The sequence below is a fragment of the Poeciliopsis prolifica genome, unplaced genomic scaffold, assembly GCF_027474105.1.
Source record: "Poeciliopsis prolifica strain line A6 unplaced genomic scaffold, Auburn_PproV2 SCAFFOLD008, whole genome shotgun sequence".
NCBI lineage: Eukaryota > Metazoa > Chordata > Actinopteri > Cyprinodontiformes > Poeciliidae > Poeciliopsis > Poeciliopsis prolifica.
In genome coordinates this window covers 2,085,328-2,108,944 of record NW_026562383.1, presented here as the reverse complement: position 1 = coordinate 2,108,944, position 23,617 = coordinate 2,085,328, and the positions used below count along the sequence as shown (strand labels likewise).

Genomic DNA, 23,617 nt, shown 5'->3' with positions numbered 1-23,617 from the left:
CATTTCAACATTTTAGTAATGTGGAAATGTTATAATTATAATTGATATAAATAACATAATTACAAAACATCATCAGGCAAAAGAAACATTTTTCCAAATAAATTTCTGTCGACGTTAAACAGAGACTGTGTGTGTCTGGGGAATTTATTTAAAGACAAGTTTGTTCTTCATTCAGTGAGGTTCCTCACAGAGGGTAAAACATCCAGAAGTTTTTGCTCAGAGTGGAGAAACTTCATACCAAAATAATAAAGAATAAAAACACTCAAGTAAAAGTAAAAAGCACAGTATAGTAAAAATGTTCCTAAAAGTCATCACCCCCCCAAAAGTGTAAGAAGTTAATACCTAACTGTGTGTTCACCTTTACAATATTTACTACTTTTAACTGTAATGAAAGGCCTGGCCACAGGGTGGCGCCCTCTCTCCACTCTAAGTGTTGTCTGAAACACTTAGAGTGGATTGAGAAAGTCCCCTAAATTTTCCAAACTTTCTCTGTCCAGTGTTGCGGTGACGTTTCTCCTACAGTCAAAGGTCAACTCTCCACCAGCCCGTCGGAGCATCATCACACTGAACCAGAAACAGAGTCCGATAAGAAGAGCCGTTCTCCAGTCAGAGGGAGGAGGAGGAAAACCTTCCCTCCAGACACTCTTCCTGCTTTTTCTTGCAGATAATAAAGGCATACTTTGGAGGCATTCTATTATGTCGCAACAAATGTCTCCTGAGATGTTTCGTGAAGAGAACAGGCATGTTGGAACAGCTGGTCTGGTTTCCAGGTGAAGGAAATTCCTCCAGGCGACACATTTTCACCAATTCTTCAGTTAGTTAACAAATCCGTTGAATTTAACTAACAGTCGTTATCTGAAATCTCAGCAACGTGAAAACGAAGAATATTCAAATGTGTTTTGGTTTGTTTTTGTGTGATTTTTATCTGCCACATTAAAAGCGTGGAGATGTTTGCATTCATCCGATTCCTTCCCTCTTCTGCTGGTTCATCTTGAACCAGCAGGTGGTGGGCTGGAAAACACGTCAGAACAACCTAAAAGGTAGAAAGAAAAAGGGAGTCGGTGGAAAAGGGCACAATATGAAGACAAAGACAAAGCTGAGGATGTTCTATGAACACAGCAGAGGCAGAAGAAAAACATTTCAGTCAAAAATATGAGTGATTCTCCATAAACCTGGCATTTAGTGACAGTTTTATAATCAAACTATGTTGCTATGGTCACATAAAGTTCATAGGTGTGAGATCTGACTCCATGACAGCAAATAATAAAGTAATAAAAGTCTTGCTTTAAGGACTTCTAAGCCTTTAAAAATCTGCTGGTATATATTTACAACTTTGAAGACCAAAGATTTGAAGCTTCATGACAACAAATCTGCTTTTCATTTTCAAAGGATTGTTTTACGCAGAAGGAGTCGTTGATGTTAACCTCACATTAAATCATGACCCTCTGTGTCGGTGGCTTTTTCTATTCAGACGTTTGCAGGACGTGGTTTTACCCAGCAGAACGTTGGTTCAATGAGGATCAATCCAAATGGACTGAACTGAAATGAGCTTTTTGGAAAAGTGCCTTGAGGCAGTATTTGTTGTGAAATGGTGCTTTAGAAACTGAATTGAATTGAACTTCTGGTTTTATCTAACTAATGATTGTGTTGTTTTATCTGTTTTATTCTTAACCTTCATTTTATGCTTGACATTCTTATTTGTTTAAGCCTTTTTGTCTACAGTAATAAGTAAGTTTCCTCTTGACATGCACCTTAATAACTGATTAAGACTTTATGTATTCATCTATTTATCAGTTAGATGATATATAACTCCAATTTTGTTACATACGGTACTTGAAAGATAATGACAAATAACAAATCTTATGTAAAATTGACTTTTTTTTTAGCTTTACATCGTGTTATGATGTTGTTCCGTCATCAGAACATACCTGGTGTGTTGCCTTGATTCTTTCATACATGTTTGAGAAATCTCCCATGGCGGTAAAAACGTTGCCAGGGTTAATACAGGAGCCATGTTGCGATGACTTCTTGAAGGAAGAGCTTCAGAACGAGTAAGAGTTTCTTAAAGAGACAGAGGCCCAATTTCAAGATGTCATGTTGGGAAGTCAAGTTTCTTCCAAATCATGTTTAACATACACAGCATTTTTATAACAACGGAAGGTAATAGATTGTGCTAATAGATGCCACTATGTATACTACCCCTTTAAACATAGATTTGCACATCAACAGCCATTTGCACACAAAAAGTTTTCATTATTTATTGGGTATTTCATTAAAATTTGTAGACACTATGTAAACGGTTGTAGGAAAGGTCATGGGTTAAAACCTCTCCTACAGATGTTTCTCTAGAGATATTCGATATTGAGTGCTTGGTTTTGGGAAATAAATCATGTAAAACCAGAAATTAGATGGCAGTTTCCTTTTTGAATTCACTAGTACAGAAGAACACACCTATGGATAAAAATGGTTTCCAGATTTTATTTTGTATGTAATCATAATAATTAAAAAAATATCAAGAAATTCAGACGAAAGAAGAACATTTCCCTGTTACTCTCTCCATTTTACATCAGCTCTAAAAAGCCATTACAGCAAAAGAAGTGGACGTCACGTTAAAACTCAAATAGTTTCGGATTTCCATCACGTTTAGACAAAACAAAGAAATAGAAAACCTGGCGTTTATTGACATAGAGCTGTATATTCCGGTGGACTGGTGGCTGAGCCAGAGCTCCTCCTCACACGTAGCCTCTGCCTCCTGCAGAGCTGGACGAAGGGTAGCTGGAGCCTTTATCGGAGAAGCGCCTGTCTGAACACATACAGCACAGGAAGCCCCCACCAATGATGCACATGCAGGCCGCTCCCCATCCGACGTACAAGGCAGACCCGAATTCAGACCTGTGGACAGCACAGATCACCGTGACGCCTCAAAGCATTTGGTTTTAGACGCCTGAACGATAATAAAACATGAACAACAGCACATCCAGCTGCAACAGTTCAGATTGGGCTTTGGACACTGATGGTACTGAAGATTCTATAAAAGGCTTTTATTTTGATAGCCTACTTCCAGCTATGGACAAGTGAATTTGTAAATTATCTAAATATTTAGCGAAGCTGTAAAAATTTGTTTCAAAGCTAAATATTTAGCTTCAAACAAAAACATTTGCTTGCTAACTAAATATCTAGCTGGAAGCTAAATATTTTTACTGTTGTTTACAACATGTTTAGTTTGCAAGATAAATATTTAATTTAGAGGTAAATATTTAGTAAAATAAATGAAGTTTGGTTACTAATATAGACTAATATTACTTAGCTTATAAAATAAAATAAAATAAAGAATAGCCCTGAAAAGCAAAATGATTTTTGCAGCCTGAAATGACTTTGCACATATTTTAAGCTTTATTTTCACCATAACATCACTAATATAAACTAAGATTAAGATTAAGAAACAAATCTACAGTTAATCTATCATTAACTTTAGATTTTCAGATTCCATCCAGCATCTAGAACTACTTACAACTTTACTTTGTTTACTAAATATTTCATTTGGAGTTTAATAATTAGTCTAGGCAGAAATATTTAGCGTTCTTACTAAATATTTGTGAGCTGAACATTTAATTTGGAGCTGAATATTAAGCTTCATTTATTAAAACTCATCCGTTGTGATTAGTCATATCTTCCTTGGAGGTTTTGGGGGTAAATGAGTGAGGAGCTCCTGACCTGGAGCTAGTGGGAGATAAAGGGCTGTAGAAGTCCTGGGCTATTCTGTGGCCATACCAGGCTGTTCCAATCAGGGCAACCACACCTGGAAAAGCAGCAACAAGGAAAAGCAAATCAGAATTCCTTCTTCTGTAATTCAGGTTCAGCTTGCTAAATTATAATGTCAAAAGAAAGAAAATAAAGTATTTCTCAAAAGCTAAAAGCCAAATGATTTATATTTTTGTGAAGTCCCTCCAGGTTATTGCAATGTGTTTTTGTGATCTTTGAGGCCAAAAATGACTTTGCACATTTTTCAGGCTTTACTTTTGTCATAACCTGGTCTTACAAAAAGCCGACCTTCCTAAAAAACAAAGATATTTCAAAGTCCTTCTTCAAATAAACATTTACATGAGATGCAACTGGCTGATAGATGATTGGCTCGTCATCTGTCAGCCAATCAGAGATGTCTTGAGTTTTATTCAGGCGTCTTCTTGCTGCGTTTTGGGGAAATTACAATCACAGCTTTTGCAGAAAAGTTACGGATTCAACACGTTGGAATGATGTTGGCTGTGTGATGCTGTGAGAGCGCCGGGGTAGACAGCTGCACATTGTCCAAAAAAACAACAAAAAACTAACTAACACAAAAAAACATCATCCTGCCACTACTTCCTGTCGTCTTCTTCAGTGCTTCCACCAGTAGTAACGTACGGTCATTGATCACGTGACTTGGGATGCGGAAAAAAAAGTGTTTCCTTTGCAGTTCTATGAAACATTTACTTTAAAGGTATGAAGCGCAACAACTTTTCATTAAAAATGTTTTTTTTTTTTTTTTTTTTTTTTAAATTGTTATGTTTACATTAAGTCCATTTATTTTCAGAATTTAAATTTGCACAACTTTATGATTAACATAAAAGCTGCTACAGAGTCGTACCATCCGGTCTGTGATGACTCTGGTTTTATCCACCGGAGGAGAGACTGGAATGAAAGAAACTGATTCTTTTGATGAATGACCTGATCTGTGATTAGTTAAGTGATGAGCCAAAACACGTAAGCACTTATTTTACTGAACTGCATGCAAAGCACCGTTTAGAGCATATTTTAAGGGTTACTAGCAAATTTCGCTAAAATGTTTCTCAATGAGAAACTCAAAAAAAAACCTAATTGTGTCGAGTCTCTCACCAGCTATAATGAAGATCACTCCTCCAGCCAGAGCTACTTTGGACTTCTTCTGCGGTTGCTTACCCATAAAGGTGGTGCACTCCATTCCCACCACTGTCACCATTATGGATATGAAGCAGAGGAAGATGGCTGCACACATGAGCCCCCGGGTCACCTGTATGTTCGCTGGGGGCACACATTCAGGATAGAGGCCTTCGATTAGGACGTTTTATCCACAGCAACACGGAAGGATGTTTCAGATCTTCAATCAAATTTTAGTGTCAGATAATATTTTACATGTAAACTGTAGATTTCAAATGATAATGTTATTTATTAAGGGAAAAGAAAAACACTCCAAATAACTGGTTGTGTCGGTTTTTTTTGGAGAATCCGCCGAACAGGGATTCTGACTTGCAGGTTAATTTAATCACTCTGGAGAATAAAACGATACTTTGTTTTTCATCATTCGAATGAATACCTTTAATGGCCCTCAGATTGCTCAGAAACAATACTCCTTCATTCAGACAATCTGAAAATGCTAAGTTCCATACTTTTACTGACTGATCGCAACAGTTATCATAATAAATAATTAATAAAAAATATACATTTTTATTAATAATTAAATCAAAATCTTAAATTTTAATGAATAGGAAAAATCCCAAAGGGATTAATATCTATCTGTCCGTCCGTCCCTCCCTCCCCCCCCTCCCTCCTCCCTCCATCCCATCCATCCATCCATCCATCCATCCATCCATCCATCCATCCATCCATCCATCCATCCATCCATCCATCATCCATCCATCCATCCATCCATCCATCCATCCATCCATCCATCCATCCATCCATCCATCCATCATCCATCCATCTATCTATCTATCTATATATATCTATCTATCTATCTATCTATCTATCTATCTATCTATCTATCTATCTATCTATCTATCTATCTATCTATCTATCTATCTATCTGTGTGTCTATATAGTTCCACTAGAACATAAGTGAAATAATCTGTCAGTGGAACTAATACTTTCTCCATCAATATTAATCATATTTCTTGCTGAAAAGTCATTTGTAACTTAGTTCTGTCTTATTTCAAGTGTACTTAGATATTTGCACTGGAAACCAAACTTGGCAAGAGTTTGTGTTTTTTGCAGTGCATTTCAGTGGAGGGTTTCTGTGATCAGAGGTCAGAGGTCCTGAAGACATCAGAATGTCCCTGATCTTCAGCAGGACGTAGTTCATGATGCTATAGCCAAAACAAAACAACATGATGCTATAGCATGTTTTGGCTATAGCCAAAACATGCTATAGCCCCAATAGCATGCTATTGGGGATAGCATGCTATTGTCCCAATGAAGCCGAGGAAGGCCAGGGAGAAGCCAAGAAGCTGGACTCCAGAATTTGGCTATAGCATATTTTCTACCATATTTTCTACCATATTTTCAAGTAACATTCCTCCCACAATTAAACTGAACTGTCCAAATTCTGGAATCAGCTTAAAACAAAGTTGTTTTCTTTGCTTTTGAGCTTGTGAAGCAATCTGACTGAGGAGGGCATCGCTAGAACTTACATGGCAGCTGAAGGAATGAGTCGTAGACTTTACACTGCATCTGCCCGGTGGTCTGCCACATGCAGCTCTTCCACAGACCCTCATACATCGCCTGAGCTGTGATGATGTTGCTCCCCAAGTACGACGAAGCTTTCCACTCCACCATGGCCGTGCATGCTATTGTCCCAATGAAGCCGAGGACGGCCAGGGAGAAGCCAAGAAGCTGGACTCCAGAATTTGACATTTTTTGACCTTTACAAGGATGAAACAAATGCTGTGAAGAAGAGAGAGAAAAAAAAGATTTTAAAGATTGGAATCTGGAGTAATGTTCTTTCGCTGTGGATCACAGGGGAAAAAAAGAAAAGAAAATCAGGTATGCAGCTGCGCTTCCCCTTGGGAAGGATCCAGAACTCATGCTGCCTTTCATCCAGTGAAGGAGAAAAATGGTGACACTATGTGGACCTGAGCTTCTACTGCAATGAAGGGGATTACTTAAAATTCTCAAACTGGAGAAAAAGGAAATAAAATGTCATTCAGACATAAGTGGGGTTTGCTACACAATCTCCAAAGTCTGTGCAATTATAAGAATATAAATAGAATATCATTAAAATGAAAACCTTAACATCTCACAAGTAGATTTAATATGCAGAGTAATTTATTTTTTATTATTTTGATGGTTATTGATTACAGATAAATAAAAACACAACATTCATTTTCTTTGTAGAATCAAGTATTATATAAGTCCAAATTTATACAGATTTTTCCTGTATGAATTTTATATTATATTGTGATCTGCATAGTCCTGGGGAAGACTGATTGGTTCTGCTCTGATCAGGTCTGATTTGGTCATTATTCATCTAAGGAAGCAAACGTTACATATGGGGTTCCTCAGGGCTTCGTTCTCAGCCCCGTTTTGTTGACGGTTGTTCTGCTGATTCTCCTCGATACGGCATGTCAACGGAGCCCAGACCAACTAGTAAGTGGATAATATTCTACTGGACATGGACATACTATCAGAGGGCCTACTATATTCAAATCTTTCAGTTAGTTTTTCTGAATAACTTAAATTAGCAGTGAAGCATATTTATCAAAATGCCCGAAATTAGGGCAGCGACTTCTGATTATTTTACTGATCTTGTATTCTGACAATTGAGTAATTAGATTTAAAAATGCATATTTTATACAATGTCAAAAGTAGACGTGAAATGAAATTTCACAAATATTTAATTTCCTCTTTTAAATAATAAAAGAAACTTTTAACTGCCTAAAATGCAATAACAGAATGCGTTTAGTGAATCCTTGATCATTTGTAGAAAAAGAAGCATCTGCATCTAAAAATATATATATTTCTAACATCAACATGTGAAAACATCAAGCCTTTCTGCTGAACTTAATATCATGGAGTTTGGGGCTGATCTTTGGTTTTTGGATTAACCCGTTAGCAATTAAATAGTAAAATGTGCTTATAGTATTTTTGTTTTTTGATTTTTCACAGAATTTGAACCAGATGAAAGTAAAACTGCCACTTGAGGAGTTCTGAGTAGAATATATTTACAGACAAAAAAAAAAAGGTTTTTCATCTTAAATTCAAAATGGATATATTTTTTAAACAGTTTTGTCTTTTGAGGGTCTGGACTCTCCAGCTAACGGTCATCTGAATAATAAATTAGATGCTGATTATTTCAATTGTTGATTTATCTGATTAATTCTTTCATCTCTACTTGACATCAGTATCCATAAATATTGGAACTATGATAAGGTTCTGTATTTTAACTGGATTATTGACATGACTAGATTTTGTGACGTATTATGATGTAACCTGGAACTACAATCTGACTCAGAGAGGAAACCCTTTTCTCTTGAATCCGTTTGCTTTGTTTTTATTGTTTGTTTTTGCTGAAACTGACAGACCACTTATCTCAGCAGGAACTTTTTGTGATGTTGGTCTGATGAAATCGTGGCAGCACCCAGGCTGCCGTCCAAAGGTTTTTCTCTCTCCTGAGTCCGGCTTGTTGTTTGCAGTCAGCGTCAGCTGCTTTGCCGATCCACCCGCACATTTATCTCAGTGCTATGGGATCGCCGTAACACACAGGTATGTTGGAGTTCTTTCGACTTTTATCGGAAAAGTCGGGTTCTTTTGTGATTGAATTATCGGTGAGCAGAAACTCTGTCAGTTTAATGTATCCACCCCCATCAAATGTCTTTAAATCTGTTATTTTACATTATTCCTTCACATTCTTTTTTTTTTTTTTTTTTTTGTAGTAACCATGGACAGACAGTTGGGTCGAACTCTGCTGGTGCTGCTTCTCTGCCGTATAGGCAACAGCACCTGTCCGTACAAATGCCAGTGCTTCACTGAGCTTCAGGTGCTGTGTGCCGATGAGAGGATGTCGACTTTACCCAGGGACATTTCCAGACAGGTCAGGGAGGTTATCATAATGACGTCCTCCTTGGAGTACCTCTTTTCCCACTCGCTGATGGAGAGCCCACAGCTCACCAAGCTCATCTTCCTAAACAATGCCCTGACAAGTATCCACATGAGCGCGTTTGAGCATCTGACCGAGCTGCTGGAGCTGGAGCTCAGTGGGAATCCCCAGCTGGATCACCTCTACCTGGGAACCTTCTCCAAGCAGGAGAAGCTAACCAAACTGCTGCTCAACTACAACAGCCTGCAAACAATACTTCCTGGGTTGTTTCACCCTCTGACACAGCTGGAGATTCTGCAGATGAGGAGCAACCTGTTGTCAGATCTACCTCTGTTTCTTTTCCAGAACCTCGGCTCGCTGCGCGTTCTTGATCTCTCCCAAAACAGAATCCAAGAAGTCACAGGAGAGACCTTTTCTGGCCTGGCCAGTTTGGAGATCCTGAAGATGGGCAACAACCTCATCGGCAACCTCACGTCTGACACATTCCACAACATCTCGCAGCTCACCGAGCTTCACCTGGAGTGGAACGGGATAGCGCAGCTCGACGACGCCGTCTTCTCTGTGTTGACAAACCTGAGTGTGCTGAACCTCCGTGGGAACCGGCTGACAGCCTTCACCAATAAAGTCTTCGGAGGGGAGCCGACAAATCTGAAGGAGCTGAATCTCAAAGGCAACAGACTGACTGAGTTGTCTCTGGACAGCCTGAGCTCACTGACAGTTCTCACGTTGTCGGACAACCAGCTTTCCAGCCTCACAGAAAACCTATTTAGAAATCTAACCTCCTTGGAGAGCCTGGACATGTCTGGCAACCAGCTCACCTCTCTGCCTGAAGGGATCTTTAAAGACCTGTTGAGCATCGAGGTGATCAACCTCCACAACAACAACCTGACTGAGCTGGACTCCAAACTATTCCAGGACCAGATTTTACTTAAGAGGCTCTATCTGTCCCACAACCAGCTGGAGACGCTCCGGCTGGGACTTTTTGATCATTTTATCTTGCGGCCAAAGGTGAGGCTTCATGGGAACCCCTGGAGGTGTGAATGCCAGCTGTGGTACCTTCACGAGTGGCTAATGCAGAACTTACAGGACGTGGAGCTGTCAGACCTGGTGGCCTGTGAGAGGCCGGACTCTCTGAGAAAACAAACCCTGGTTTCCATCAGCAGGGATCAGCTGGTCTGTCACCTGCCGGTAGACCGTATGCCTGGGCCGAACTCCTGCAGCCTGCAAGTATCTAACGACACCGTGGTCGTCAGATGCAGCGTGGAAAAGTGCTCTCCCCTGACGGTTAAGGTGCAGTTTCAAGAGGAAAATGGTGACGTTAGGGAGCACATTTTGGAAAAAGAGTCAGATAAAGCTCAATGTAGCAATGAGACGCTGAGAGAAAGCACCATTGATTAGCTTCAAGGACTTTGTCCAGAGAGCAAATTCTGTCTTCAAACCAGGGGTCGATGATGTTGCCTGACTGTTAGTCAGCACTGTAAGCAAATATCTGACTCACCGACTGATAATCAGTCGGTGAGTGTGGATAAAGCTCTTTTTGTGCAAACGTCAGCTAGTTATTTTTTTTATTTAAGGTCCTGCAGTGACTTAAAAGAACGAGTACTGATAAAACAGAAAAACTCTGTCGTGCACATACATTTACTCTGATGCCCCTAAATAAAATTTAGTGCAATAAAATGTCTTCAGAAGTCATCCAATCACGAAAGTCCATCTGTGAGTAATTTAATCCTGGACACACTGACTCCAATGAGCTAATATCGTATCTACCTTGTTGCTCAGCGCTTTAGCATTTTTTTTTTTTGCTAACCTTCAAAACATTTGCCGCGCTTAGTTTCCCCGAGTTTATTTTCTGGAAAATAAACTTGAAATAAAATCTAACTTAAAATTTTTTTGTGTGTGTGGATGTGTGTGTGTGTGTGTGTGTGTGTGTGTGTGTGTGTGTGTGTGTGTGTGTGTGTGTGTGTGTGTGTGTGTGCGTGTGTGTTTCCAGGTGAATACATTTTGACATCAGAATAAAAAATCAAACTCTTGTTTGACCTGTGTTTTTAGTTTGATCATTATGTGGAAGTTGCTACTTTTCTTGAATTCAAAGGCATCAATTGGACCAAAAAAAAGAGGATGTCTAAGAAAATATGAACCATTTAAAATGCTGGAATTATTCAAAACTAGAACATCTGAGCACTGATTCATTGCAAACCAAGTTGTCCAAAGACCATGTAAAGAACGCTGCAGACGGGTTTCATCTCATACACCAAACAAATACTGCTGCAAATTAAATCCTGCATGTTTCTGACCAACTGTGAAACATCTGCTGAACATCTGTGTTGGTGTTTTGGTTCTCGGCATTCAAGAAGTCTTCAAGTACTCAGACGTTTATGTTCATGCTAACCACATGTTTTTGATTCATAGTCTCATAGTGTCCACAGAGACAGACCGGTCGTCCTGTGGTCAGCACTCTGGTCCTGAAGACTCAGAGGGATGACAAAAGAGTGCAGGAGGAGGTTCCCCCTTTGCACAGCAAGATACACAGATGGCTACACCTTGAATACAGCACTTACTGGTGGTTAACAAGGGTCAAATGTCAGGGCGTCAATTAGCTCTTCAATGTGATGTGAATGGCGTCACAGTAAACAGGACAAAAACAAGCTGAAGCGGTCAGTTTTCCGAAGCTCTGATTGGATCACCTAAACTGAAACTAATTCTTACTTAACCGAAACTATTGCTGTAAATAACGAGACGAATGTGGGCTGCAAATATTTAATTTTCTAAAGTAGAAATTAGACTGTTACAGTTAATTCCAGTTTATTTGCATTTCAGCAACCAGGCCGTTCAAAACGCTTTACACCTTAAGAACAATAAAACACTTATGACCAATATGCAAAAATGAATAAGTAAACAAAACCACAATTAGTGATGTGTCACAATTAATTTAGTAGACAGAAAACAACCATGCTGACAATTATTGTCTGCAACTGTTTATCCATGCAGGGTCACTAGACGGCTTGAGAAGCTCTCCAGGAGTTCTTAAAGGGACAGTAATATGTATTTTCCAGGCATATAGCGGCATTTAATAGCATAATCAAGTTTCAAGTTCAATCATCATCAAAATGTTTCATATATCAAAAATAAGTTACAAAAATTGACTTTGCGATTCAGTGCTTTGAAATTTGCCTCTGTCCCTTTAAGAAGCTCTTGCTCTGTCCAACATTCCATCTTCATCTCTTCATGTTTTTGCCAATAAGCCTGTAATAACATTCTTAGGAGGACTGGATTGAGAAGTAGATCCTATGATAAGCTATGGAGACGCGCAGTTCCATCAGGCTTTTACTAATTGCTGCTGCCGCTAGTCTGGGGGAGTAGGGTGGGGGTGGGGTGGAGGAGAGCTGCTCTGTGAGGGGGAAGCTCAGCTGGAGGCTGCAGCTCAAAGGAGGAGCTTTATGAGAGCAGGTGAATGGTTGCCATGGGAGACTGAACGATTTCTCAAACATGCATTAAAGAATCATGATAACACTCCAGGTACGTTTTTAATGAAGGAATAACATTGTAACATAATGCAAAACTCACAAATGTTGACTTTACTAAATATTCTTCCTTTTAAGCAAAATAGACGTTACATTCAAGGTTGCCAGCTCATTACAGGCCAACAGAGAGACAAACACTAAAGGGCTCAATTAACCCAGCAGTCATGTGTTTGAATTGTGGGACGAAATGTTCTCCTTCGCATGCAGGGAGAACAAACTCATGTAGAAAGATCCTGGTTGGGATTCAAACCGAGGATCTTGCACTGTCACATTCAGTAAATTAGAATATGTGTTCCAATGAGGCTCGTTTGTCAGATTAAATAATGTCGTAGAAGTAGTTATTAAATATACCACTCAGCTCCTTCAGACTAGCGGCAGCAGCAATTATCAAACACCTGGTGGAACTGCAGGTCTCCATCTGTCTGTACTAAAAATGTATTTTTGTAGATCTAATGTATGATTGGAGCAAAATATTGGAATGGAATCCGTTTCATTGACCTCACCTTTTCGAGGAAAAAATGTAAATCCTTGACAAAACTTTTAGTTATTTTAGTTCCTCGGTGAAAATTTGCCCATCAATCTGACCCGGTAAATCCCAAGTAGACCCAGTTAAGTGCATTGCAGTTTGTGGTGGTAAACTAGTAAATGTGGAACAGTTGAAGGGGAATGAATGCTTTCTAAAGACACAGTACACTGGAATAACTTGAGTCGCTAATGGAGTCATCCTTAATCCCCTATCACCTGCCAGTAAAGACCAGTGTCTCCCAGTGCTCAGTGAACAGAGGCAGCGCCTCCCTGTGAGGGAGGAGGACAATCTGCTGTGAGATCTCATCTCTTTATCCTGTGCACTGAGATTTTTTTTTACCGCAGAACTCCACGCTCTAAACAGATTGAAAAGGAAAGAAACAGAGGGGAGGAGACTTTATCTGTCCGGAACAATACAAAGCACCAGGGTAAGGGTATGGGGGGGGTTCCCACAGTGTTCAGGCTGACCAAGGAACATAGAGGTGGAGAGGGCAAGCCGCGCTCCTCAGGACGAGGAGTAAAGGTCAGCTAAGGCCCAGTGCCTGGAGGCTGGGCTGGGAGGAGGAGGGAGAGGGAAGAACTGCGATCAGAAGACCTGAAATAACTCAAGACAGGGTCCACATTACCAACTTGTTGTCTAAAAGTGAAAAATGCATTAAAGGTGCAGGATTGTGTATTTTCTACTAGGCACACATAGTGCCACTTTATAGCACAATCAAGTTACCCTGCGCTGTTATGAAAATGCTGCATGTATCAAATACGACTTAAAAGAAATCTGACTTTGTGATTTAATGCCTGGAATTTGGGCGTCTGTCTTTCTAAAAACTCCTGCTCTTTTTAAAACTCTGTCTTCAGGGAGTCATCAAAACAATGCTCTTATATTAACACTTTTTACAAGTGTTGCTCTGAAGTAACTCATATAATGAGCTCAGTGGATGTGCTAGTAGCTGCTGGATAGTCTGCCAACAACTGAGTCAATAACGCTGAGTGGAGCAGTTGAGGTGGATACGGGCTCTGTGTGCTGGAAGCTTGGAAACTGCAGCTCAGAGGAGGAGCTTCGTCCTTGAAGGCGGGGCTAGGTTCACCCAGATGTTTCACACAACTGGCTGGTTGCCATGAGAGATCACAGGATTTCTCAAACATGCATGAAAGGATCATAGCAACATTCAAGGTATGTTTTTGATGAGAGGATAACATTATAACATGATGTGAAGCTCAAAAAAGTTGATTTTACGTACTGCACCTTTAAGAATATCCAAAGAGACATTATGGTACCGCAGGAACGTGAAGATGTTTTAGGGGGTTTTGGTTAGTACTTCATCACTTTATCTAAAAAACAAGGCTTTAGGGTAAACACTAAAAGTATTCTTCCTCTAGGCATCATTGAAATACTTTCTTTCAGATGTGAAATGATTCCCAAGACCAGTTCTCATTGGGTAGGTAGGTGCCTATTAGCTCCACTCTCTTACCCAATGAGAGGACGACACTCACTTCTCCATGATACAATGACCCAAATATCTCAAGAACACAAACGGGCCGTTTTGCCCACTCAGACTGGGAGCCTTGCTTACAAACAGAGGTCACGATTTCCCCTCCAGGCATCCAGACCCCTGGATCTAAGCTAAACTGGGGTTGGTGACCAAATTAAGAACAGCTGACCTCATGTGGGTGTTAAGTGGACGTGGCGATGTCACCATAATGGTAATCTTTCATCGTATAGGTTCGCTGGCCTTTGTCTTGTCCATCCCAATTGGAACACAACAACAGGCTATAAGCTCCTTATCATCACATTACAATTATTGAGGAACTACAGCCTTCAGAAAGAAGAACTATGACCTTCTAGATCACACTCTCCAAAAAGCGAGCCTCGTTTTGTTTTGAGCCTCCCAGATGGAGAGGGTTTTATTATGCATACATGCAGGCGGCATTGTCCAGAAGTAGTAGTTCTAGCAGAGAGCGAGTGCAACACTGAGTGCTTTATTTGTCACCAAACATCTGAAATACCTCCCACACTTAAGCTACCAACTGCATAAGTACTTTCTGAAGAGGCTATTGTTGTGAGACATGAAAATATAGCCGCGCGTAAGTATCAGAAATTCCATCTTATAGCGTGTCTACACCTTGAGTTTTTTCTACTTATGTAAAAAAAAAACAGGATTTTTGAGTGTGACCAGCAGATTACTGCTCATTTTCCTCGGTGCACCTCTAGTTGCAAACCTTCCATAGACGAATACAGGGGCATAATTAACCAAGACTGCCACATAATGAAGAGTCAAAATTTCTTTGGGGACTTAAGTGAACTCAAACTAACCCACCCCATCTACCCCCCCCAGACTTCCAAAGGACACTTCATCAAAGTTTATCATGTTTCTTTGTTACATGACAAACATGACAAACCAAAACCTGGAGAAGGTTTTGCTGCTCTATCCACTGCACAAAATTCTTCTACTAATGTAAATTACAAGACATTATTAAGTGGCACTATAGAGAAATTGATGCATGGCAGGTTTAATGCAGTATAGCTCCATGTTGTTCCCAAAGATCTACAATCTTACAATGATTGTAGATGAAGAATGTCATGCATTCTAGTGATGATAATACAATTTTTAGAAGTTATAGTTATTACTATAACTTCATTATTTTAAAGTAGTTGAGTATTGTTTACATTTATAAAAACCCAAAAATATTAATACAATTAATCTGATATGGGCCTATGTGAGTACAATGCATAACACACATTAATTAAAACAAACTAACAAACACTGCCCCTGCAGGCCAAAGTCCGACCCAGATGATGATTCGTGGTTTTCAAAATTACTAATAAAAACAGGAAAAGACCCGAACCAAGACCACATAATTTACTTCATTTCTGTTTACTTCAAACTATTTAAAAATGCTATCTTGCTGTTTCACAGTTATCCTGCAAAGCTCAGTGATATTCATAATACAACCAGCTCGTAGAATTAGAAGGTAAGACAGCAAATGAGTCACAACAGACTTTGATCGACAACATCAAAGTCTGTAGAAAACTCATTTTTGGAGTTTTCTACAGAAGGAATCCTCCTTCGGAAAAAAAAAAAAAGACATTATTTGGAAGAAGAAAGGTATGTGTGTGTGAAATGTTCCTGTTGCACGTCAGTGGGTTTGTAAATTTGCAGTCAGAAGCTTCTCCTCCACTTCTAATTTCCGAGTTCAAAAAGAGCAGAAAGAAATATTGTTGAAATTGGAGTCAAGTGACAAAGAGTACTGTTCATTCACCATTGATACAGAGTGCATAATATATGCGCTAACTGTGATGTGAACCTTTGCCTCCTTCGACCCCCATCAAGTACCAGAACGGCTCTAAGAACAATTCACCCAGAGAGGTGGAGGCAGCAGAGGTTTCCGGTGTGTGTCACAGAGAAACCATCACTGTCCACTCCCTGATTCTAACCATCAATCATGGAGCGGACGGAAGGGCCAGGCCCTTCCCAGCTGCATGTTTACCGTGCTAATCTTCACGACTGGGACAGTACCGCGTCCCCAAAAAGACTTCAATTAGGTAGGGGCGGGGAGACGTATAACAGGTGATCAGGCAAAACCTGACGCAAATGAATATGTGTCTCTGAAGGCTGCTCAGCTTTTCCGTGACATAGTTAAGTAAACTGTCAGCGTCTTAATGGGTCTGTGAAGAGCACAGTGTGGCCTGGTTAGTTCTTGAGAAAGCCTTTAGGCACAGGACCTCAGGGAGCAAGCAACAATAAGCCTTCTTTATGGTGGTGAAAGTGACAGCATGGTCCTCCCCCTCCCTGCTATTAAACCTTTTCTTGGATAAACAAGTGGAAGGCCCTTTATGAAGATGGAGAGGGTCACAATGAGAGGAGCCACTGAGGGGGTCCCCGTCTTTGTTTTTGGGTTTCGGAGGGTCTTCTCAAAGGGTGTGATAAGTGGAGGGGCTCTCGTTTTGTCTTTGAGTTCTCTTTACTGTCAGGCTTAACTAAAACAACACAAAGTTAAGTTCTGGGTTTTAATTTCCTTTGAGGTGAAACAGATGTGTTTGGATCAGCACTCTAACAGAAATCCAGAATGAAGCTAATGTAAGCAGAGCCCAGATAGGTTCAGCCGTGTTTCCATTACAAACGTGTGCAAAACAGACTGTATTCTGAAACGGTGGAAAACACTAAATTGCACAATTGTGCTGTGTTTCCATTTAATAAGAGACAATTAAAATCACATGTGAATAGTCAATAAGTAATTTAAAAAATGCAGCACCACCGTCCTATAACTATTTCCACTTGTCTTCTTCTTCGTGAAGGCGACATCCATCACATGATCAACAGCTGGATGTTGATCATGTGACTCCTGATGGAAAAATGGGTTTCTATTGTAGTTTTCCAAAATAAACCAATTCTGATAGTCAAAATAACATTTTTGCTTACAGCAGCTTTTTATCAAATGATCTGACAAATAAACTGCTGTTTCTTTCCTGTCTTTAATATTCATATTTTATTTTCATATTTATCTCTTCTGCATTGCTGTGATGCTTATACTTAATTTTTTCTTTGCTTTTCCTCCAGTATTCTGGAAAGCATTTTGGATTGCCCTGTGTATGAATGGCTGCCACAGAAGTAAACTTAACTTGCCTATAAATCTGGAGTGTTTGCGTCATTATGAGGATGATGCTGATTGTGGACACATATTCTAGTGATGATAATACCATTTTTAGAATAAATCCTTCTTGAAAGGTAATGAATCTCTTGTATTTTAGAGTGGAGTGGGAAATCAATTTTGCCTATTTGAATTCTGAGAACATCCACTTATACTGCCACCTACTGGTATGTCTGGTGTATTACTAGTGGTGTCCATGGGGCAAGATTGTCGAACTGAAAGTGCTTGGGAGCCAGGATTTTTCCAAAAGGACATGGCTTTGGCCACCGTATTTTTGGAAAACATTTGCTATGTTTAGGAAAGATCAATAAATCAATTCACTGCAGCCTTGCCAGGTTCCGAGTTTGAGTAAAAGTCGATGGATTTTGTGACCCTATTTGCTATAACTTTTTTTAAAAAGTAAAAACCACGACTGTTAGAAGATGAATACTTTGTGCTCAACCTAATATAAAATAAGAAATTACTTTAGTTTGGCCCGGTAGTAATGTGCACCTTTCTCAAACTGTAGATCTTGGACCAAACAAAATCAGTCCAGAGTCACACAGGGGCCTCCAAGCAGACTGCAGACATCTCTAAACCGTCACTCTTGTCATTTTGAGCTCATCTGGCTTTAGTTGGACTGATACATCCTGTAGGCCGTGATCCATCAGAAACCAGCCTATTGGTGGGAACATTGTCTTTTCAGGATCTGTGCAGACAGTGTTATGTAGAATCCCCAGCCAGATGTAAAGATGGCTAGCCTAATGATAGACAACACTGAGACTGACCTTGCTGAGCCACAAATTTATAAACAGAAATTTTTGAACTATTTTGAGTTAAGCCTCGTCTATTTGAACACGACAAGAACCGTTTTAAGATTTTTACCTCTTTAAATAAGAATTTAATCCAGCCAGAAAACTGATACAATCAATTGTGGGTAGAGGATAAATGACGGTCAGATGGTCAAAGACAAATCTTTTTTTTAAATAATACATCTTTTACGCATCATAAACACGTTTTATTTATTTATGTACAGGCAGTGCTTTAAAGAACAATCAGCATTTTATATGTCAACTAAGACAAAGAGACAGAGAAATATCTCTTCTCATTCATGTATACCAATACAAATGTAGATAAGAAAATCTGTTAAAAAATATTTCCTAAAGTATTTACAAATGTACAACAAAAAATATGATCTATTGTCTTATTGTCAATTTTTTTCCCCCTCCATGGTTCCTACCACGGTCTCCACACAGAGTCTGAGGTGACAGCAGGTGCGACAGGTGACACATGATGGCTGTTTTGTACACTCAGAGGTGAGAGAGCTGCACCGGGAATAAGAAAGGCAAAGTGTCCGTCTGGAGATGCCACCACCTGGAAGCCTCCATACAGTTTCATGGCTTCGGGGGATAGTGAGCCGCCCTTGAGGGGCGCCCGCAGGCCCAGAGGCGCAGTGATCTGCGGACTGCTGGTTTGTCCCAGGTCGCCCAGGTGAGGTCCATACAGACTGATCTGGGTCACACAGGCCGCGAGGTGGCCGAGGAGGCGAGTCCTCACCTCGGCCGTGACCCCTTCACATGTGGACAGGAAACGGGTAACCTCTCCGACGCACTCGCTGAATCCAGCTCGGTACTTCCCCAGGATGGATGGGTCTGTGTTTAAAGCCGCTAGAGAAGAAGAAGAAAAATGTTAAGAAATGGAAAGAAGGGCAAACAACCTAACATTTATAACACTCAAAACTAGGCAAAAACGATTAAAATCGGAGAGTCCTGCTTGGTTTTCATCTGATAGAGTTATAGGTCGGTTAAGCACACTTAAAAATATTGTGGAGACTTTTAAATATTAGACATTTCTTTATCTTTATTTTCATCAAGTCACTTGTAAATGTAATGTTTAACGATGCTGGTTTGGTCAGCAGTTATTCATCGTGTGACGTGTCCAACATTAAGGCTGATATACTTTTATGCGTCATGCTGTGAATGAATATAACAACTTTGTAAACATTTAGGAGTCATAAAACTTGTGGCTAAGAAAGCTCAGGTTTTGGAGCAGTTTTAGTTTGTGTCTAACTTAGAGATGGTATTCATAATGAAGTCAAACTTAGGATGCTGAGGTTGATAACACTGAAAAAATATTGCATTCATGCACAAATGATTGCAGCTGTAAAACTTTCATTTTAATTTCAATAATTGAGCGTATTCATCTTCACGAGCCTTAACGATTAGATGCATGATATGATTCTGGCTACAGAAATCTTAAACGTGCCGTTATCCGGTTGCTTGCCCAGACATTTTGAACTACTATTAGATTTTTTTAAAAATTACAAACCGTCACATATTGAAAATATCTACAATTGAAGTCGTTCTAAAACAAAAATAAAAAATAGTCCCAACCTTATGTACAGGAATAACCGAACTACTCATTTACAGTCATACTCAATAAACTAGAAAATTGCTAGAAATTTTATTTCACCTCCATTCACTTGGTGAAATGTGCTGTATCGATTAACTACACTCATTATGCTTTAAAAGCTTTATTTTTACTAATTATAATTTTCTTCTTGCAGTAAACTGGGCCAACATTTTTAAACGCGAAAAGGGGTCCATATGAAAAGTATGTTTAATACCTGTTAAAAGGTTATTTTCAAAAGATATGTTTAATCTGATGATACTCATGGAAGGCATATTCAAATTGATTGAATAAAATGTCTGAATTAATTAGACATAAAACCAAGTCGAATTAATTGCCTAATTCGTTTATTTTGTAGTTGTTGAACTTGTACAACCTCTATAACAAAGGCTGTATTAAGAATATCCAAATAAAAAATAGGTATGTAAATTGTTGCATCAGTTTAATTGGTAAAACTGTAACCTTTTTCCTGTTAGTGTGTTTTTCTTAACTTTGTAATTAATGTCTCTTCTAGGCAACATTTTCACAGTCAAAAAGTGCACATACTGCAGGCAGCAGAAATGAATTATTAATCCCAACCTAAACCCGGAGTGAGGAGCTGACGTACCTGTCATCTGAAGCCGCTGCAGGTTCCTCAGGTGTTTCACCGTCATCTCCAGGATGTCGGCCTTCTCCAGCTTGGAGTGCCTGGAGCTCTTCAGGCAAAAACAGAGCAGCTATGTTTAAAGCTCTCATTACTTTGGGAGAAGCCATTGACCGTGGCTCGCTCGGACTCTTACGTCTTTCTTAAGCGCGTCCAGGATGAGGGTCTTCAGCTGACCCAGGCTCTCATTGATGCGCGCGCGTCGCCGCTTCTCCATAATTGGCTTGGAGGACTTCCACGAGCGGGTAGAAATGCAGTTAGTGTTGTTGTTAGGGTGTAAAGGTATTACATGTGCAACTAGAACGGTTGCGTTCAGAAAGCCTACCTTTCTGTTCTCTGACAGAGTGCGGGGTTTCCCGGGGGTACAGTCGCCTTTTGCCGGGACAGCCGCGCCGCCAGACGGAGATGCTCTTTCGAAAGTACCGGCTGGCATCTTCAGGCTCGCACGAGAGCGAAAAAACAACCTTAAAGTAAACGGCCGACACTCCCGCCGTCTCCTGGCAGCTCTCAAGGTAGCTGGCCGACTATAACAAGTGACCGCAGTCCAAACTGTCTCCGAGCCAAACTGCTGCAGTCCAGACACGAGAGCTTCTGCTCGGTATTTATACAATCACAGCCTGCACGCGAGCGGCTCGTGTGACGCGTCGGGGTTCCCTCCGCTTGTCCAATAAGCGCGCGGGATGCGGTGCCGAGCTGGCGAGGGCTCGTTAATGATAAATATACATAAACTTGCAAAGTCACAGTTGGAAGCATAAAAAATTGCAAATGAGCCAACCAGCCTTGTGAAAAGTGAAAGAGAAAAAAAATCCTGAAGTTAATGTGCTACTTTTCATGTGTTTCAGATCGTGGTTACATCATTATAAATAACTCGCATTTCTCCAAATACTATAATGATATTAGGGAGAGAACAATGTATTATGACTACATCAATCCACAAAGGTCAATTATAATATTTCATAATTTTATGTCAAAAACTATCTAGTCATAGTTGCACGTAATTTTGAAGTCAACTATGGTTTTGCAAATTAAAAACATGCCACCAAAAACAAATCTGAAAAGTGTGTCACAGCTTGGTATTCAACTTTGAGTGAAGCGTTTATGGTGAAAAAAAAAGGCTGGGTGGCAGTAATGTGCCTCTGCATTTCCAATATAAGGGTTCTAATGAACAATTTCCACAATTGCACAAAAATTTGACATTCTTCATTCAGAAACACACATGGAGGGTTAAATTAGCTAAAAGTAAAAGGTATGTCCAGTAGATGGAGAGTATTTAATCACTAAATCAGTGTCAAAATCAAACTCTGAAGCAGACTCAAAATTCTGAAAAATACCAAAATCTATGACTGCTGAGAAGATTAACTCTGAACCAATTCTATTAAGACTGAGGAGAATCAATTAATGACTCCAGACAGCAGAGGTCTTCCTACCCCCAAAAAATAAAACACACTGGTATAGGGTAAAAACAAGTACAGCTATAATATATAAATATAATATTAACCCAGAAATCATAAAAACCTAACCAGGTGCTGCTGGAACACAACAAAAAGCAAAGCCCATGCATTTTTCTAATACTCAGGATCTCTGCAAAGCAGGGCTGGATGTAGAAAGATGTGGGTCCATGAGCAGGAGCTGGTTTTGGTGTCCCGGCTACTGAGGAAAATGTATTTAACTAATGCAAATTACAGTATATCAATATGTAATCTTGTATGTCAGTAGTATGAATTGATGCATGGTATAGGTACAATATGTCCCCTAGCCAATAACATCATATTGTTTCCAAATAAATTTTCCAGTATTTAATATTTTTTATACTTATAAAAATCCCCAAATATGAATACAATTCACCTAATTTGGGTATGTGGGGTTATATAAAGATCCTTCAAGGGACCAACAGAGTAAATTAGCCATGACTAGAAATGCTGTATGAAATTATACTGGCCCCCATCAAATATCCAGGTTAGAAATATACCACAAATCTATGATATAAACAGAAACATTCTGTAAGAAATAAAGAAAATACACCCAAACTATTGGGACTTCCTCTGAGTTATTATTGCGGGGAAATGAGAGATCATGTGCAGTTCCGCCTCAACCAAATACAACCAGACATAAAGATGCAGTGAATCGATCCACTTTCAATCATTTCTTTGCACCAAAGAGTTAAAAATGAACACGTTTCCACTGAGGCTCTTTGGATGTGTATGTATTTGAAATCTTAAATCGACATTCGTGACTGTGTACAAAACAGAGCAGCAAACATCGCAGTAACTATACTGTGAGGGAATGCAAAGCTAAAATCCCCCCATATCCCCTGGATGGAGGGCTTCCCACTTTCTAAAGTTGGATCCAGCATCAAACATCACAAATATGGACGTTCAAAGATCGGAAAAACAGAACTTTAGCTCCTCCTACCACAACATTACATCAGAGCGGCCATCTTCCATCCAGCACACAAATCAATCAATGTTAACATTAGAACAGCAGCAGGAACCCAAAGGAGTCATTATTATTATTATTATTATTATTATTATTATTATTATTATTATTATTATTATTATTATTATTGAGAATTTCTAAAAACAAAACAAAAGACAAGGAAAAAAAAAAAAGAAATCTTATCAACATTTACCCAGAGCTGTATTAGTTAGCATTGTAACTGCAATAAAAGCATCATATAAACCACGGCAACGTTCATAACTGATTACCGACTAACAGATGACAGCAGCTGACCAAAAATAAAAGAGCAGAGCAATATGGCGGCTAAAACTTATAAAGCACTATGAGCAACAGAAGCTGTGCTTACTGGCCATTGGGAACAATCCTCTGTACGGTCATTGAAGGTGGAGGATTCTGTCGGAGCTTCCCTCCTCGACTGCCATCTTCGCCATGACGAACTGTATCACCATAGCAACCCTAAAACGTTCCGGCATCTTCTAAGCAGGTTGATGTTCCCCGCTTAGTCAATTCAGCCATGCTGATTGGTCAAATGCTTATCATTGTCACCCAGCAAACACACGTGATTGGCTAGTTAGCCAATCAATTTCCGGAACCGACAGGAGTTTTTTC

At 39.7% G+C, this 23,617-nt stretch overlaps 3 protein-coding genes across 5 annotated transcripts; 1 reads left to right on the top strand and 2 right to left on the bottom strand.

The window, feature by feature from the left end:
• Positions 1-243: 243 nt before the first annotated feature.
• cldn1 (claudin 1) lies at positions 244-23,457 on the bottom strand. 2 transcript variants are annotated; one of them, XR_008606188.1, is made up of 7 exons: positions 23,355-23,457; positions 6,423-6,675; positions 4,873-5,037; positions 3,715-3,799; positions 2,670-2,892; positions 1,929-2,061; positions 244-1,033 (listed from the first exon to the last, which is right to left on the bottom strand). XR_008606188.1 is itself a non-coding variant. In XM_055033417.1 (5 exons), the coding sequence occupies exons 2-5, from the start codon at positions 6,643-6,645 to the stop codon at positions 2,733-2,735; spliced, it is 633 nt and encodes a 210-aa protein (XP_054889392.1). In that variant the 5' UTR covers positions 6,646-6,675; positions 23,355-23,457; the 3' UTR covers positions 2,662-2,732. The 2 variants fall into 2 exon arrangements, 1 of the variants encoding a protein (XP_054889392.1); XM_055033417.1 differs by lacking the exons at positions 244-1,033; positions 1,929-2,061 and having other exon boundaries at positions 2,662-2,892.
• LOC129362076 (carboxypeptidase N subunit 2-like) lies at positions 8,410-10,842 on the top strand. 2 transcript variants are annotated; one of them, XM_055033412.1, is made up of 2 exons: positions 8,410-8,493; positions 8,664-10,842. In XM_055033412.1, exon 2 carries the CDS (start codon positions 8,669-8,671, stop codon positions 10,223-10,225), a length of 1,557 nt encoding a protein of 518 aa, XP_054889387.1. In that variant the 5' UTR covers positions 8,410-8,493; positions 8,664-8,668; the 3' UTR covers positions 10,226-10,842. The 2 variants fall into 2 exon arrangements, with proteins under 2 accessions (XP_054889387.1, XP_054889388.1); XM_055033413.1 differs by having other exon boundaries at positions 8,489-8,555.
• On the bottom strand, positions 18,554-23,481 carry LOC129362079 (transcription factor HES-1-like). Its single transcript, XM_055033415.1, has 5 exons — positions 23,355-23,481; positions 20,877-20,991; positions 20,688-20,783; positions 20,516-20,603; positions 18,554-19,166 (listed from the first exon to the last, which is right to left on the bottom strand). The coding sequence occupies exons 1-5, from the start codon at positions 23,384-23,386 to the stop codon at positions 18,736-18,738; spliced, it is 762 nt and encodes a 253-aa protein (XP_054889390.1). The 5' UTR covers positions 23,387-23,481; the 3' UTR covers positions 18,554-18,735.
• Positions 23,482-23,617: the final 136 nt, after the last annotated feature.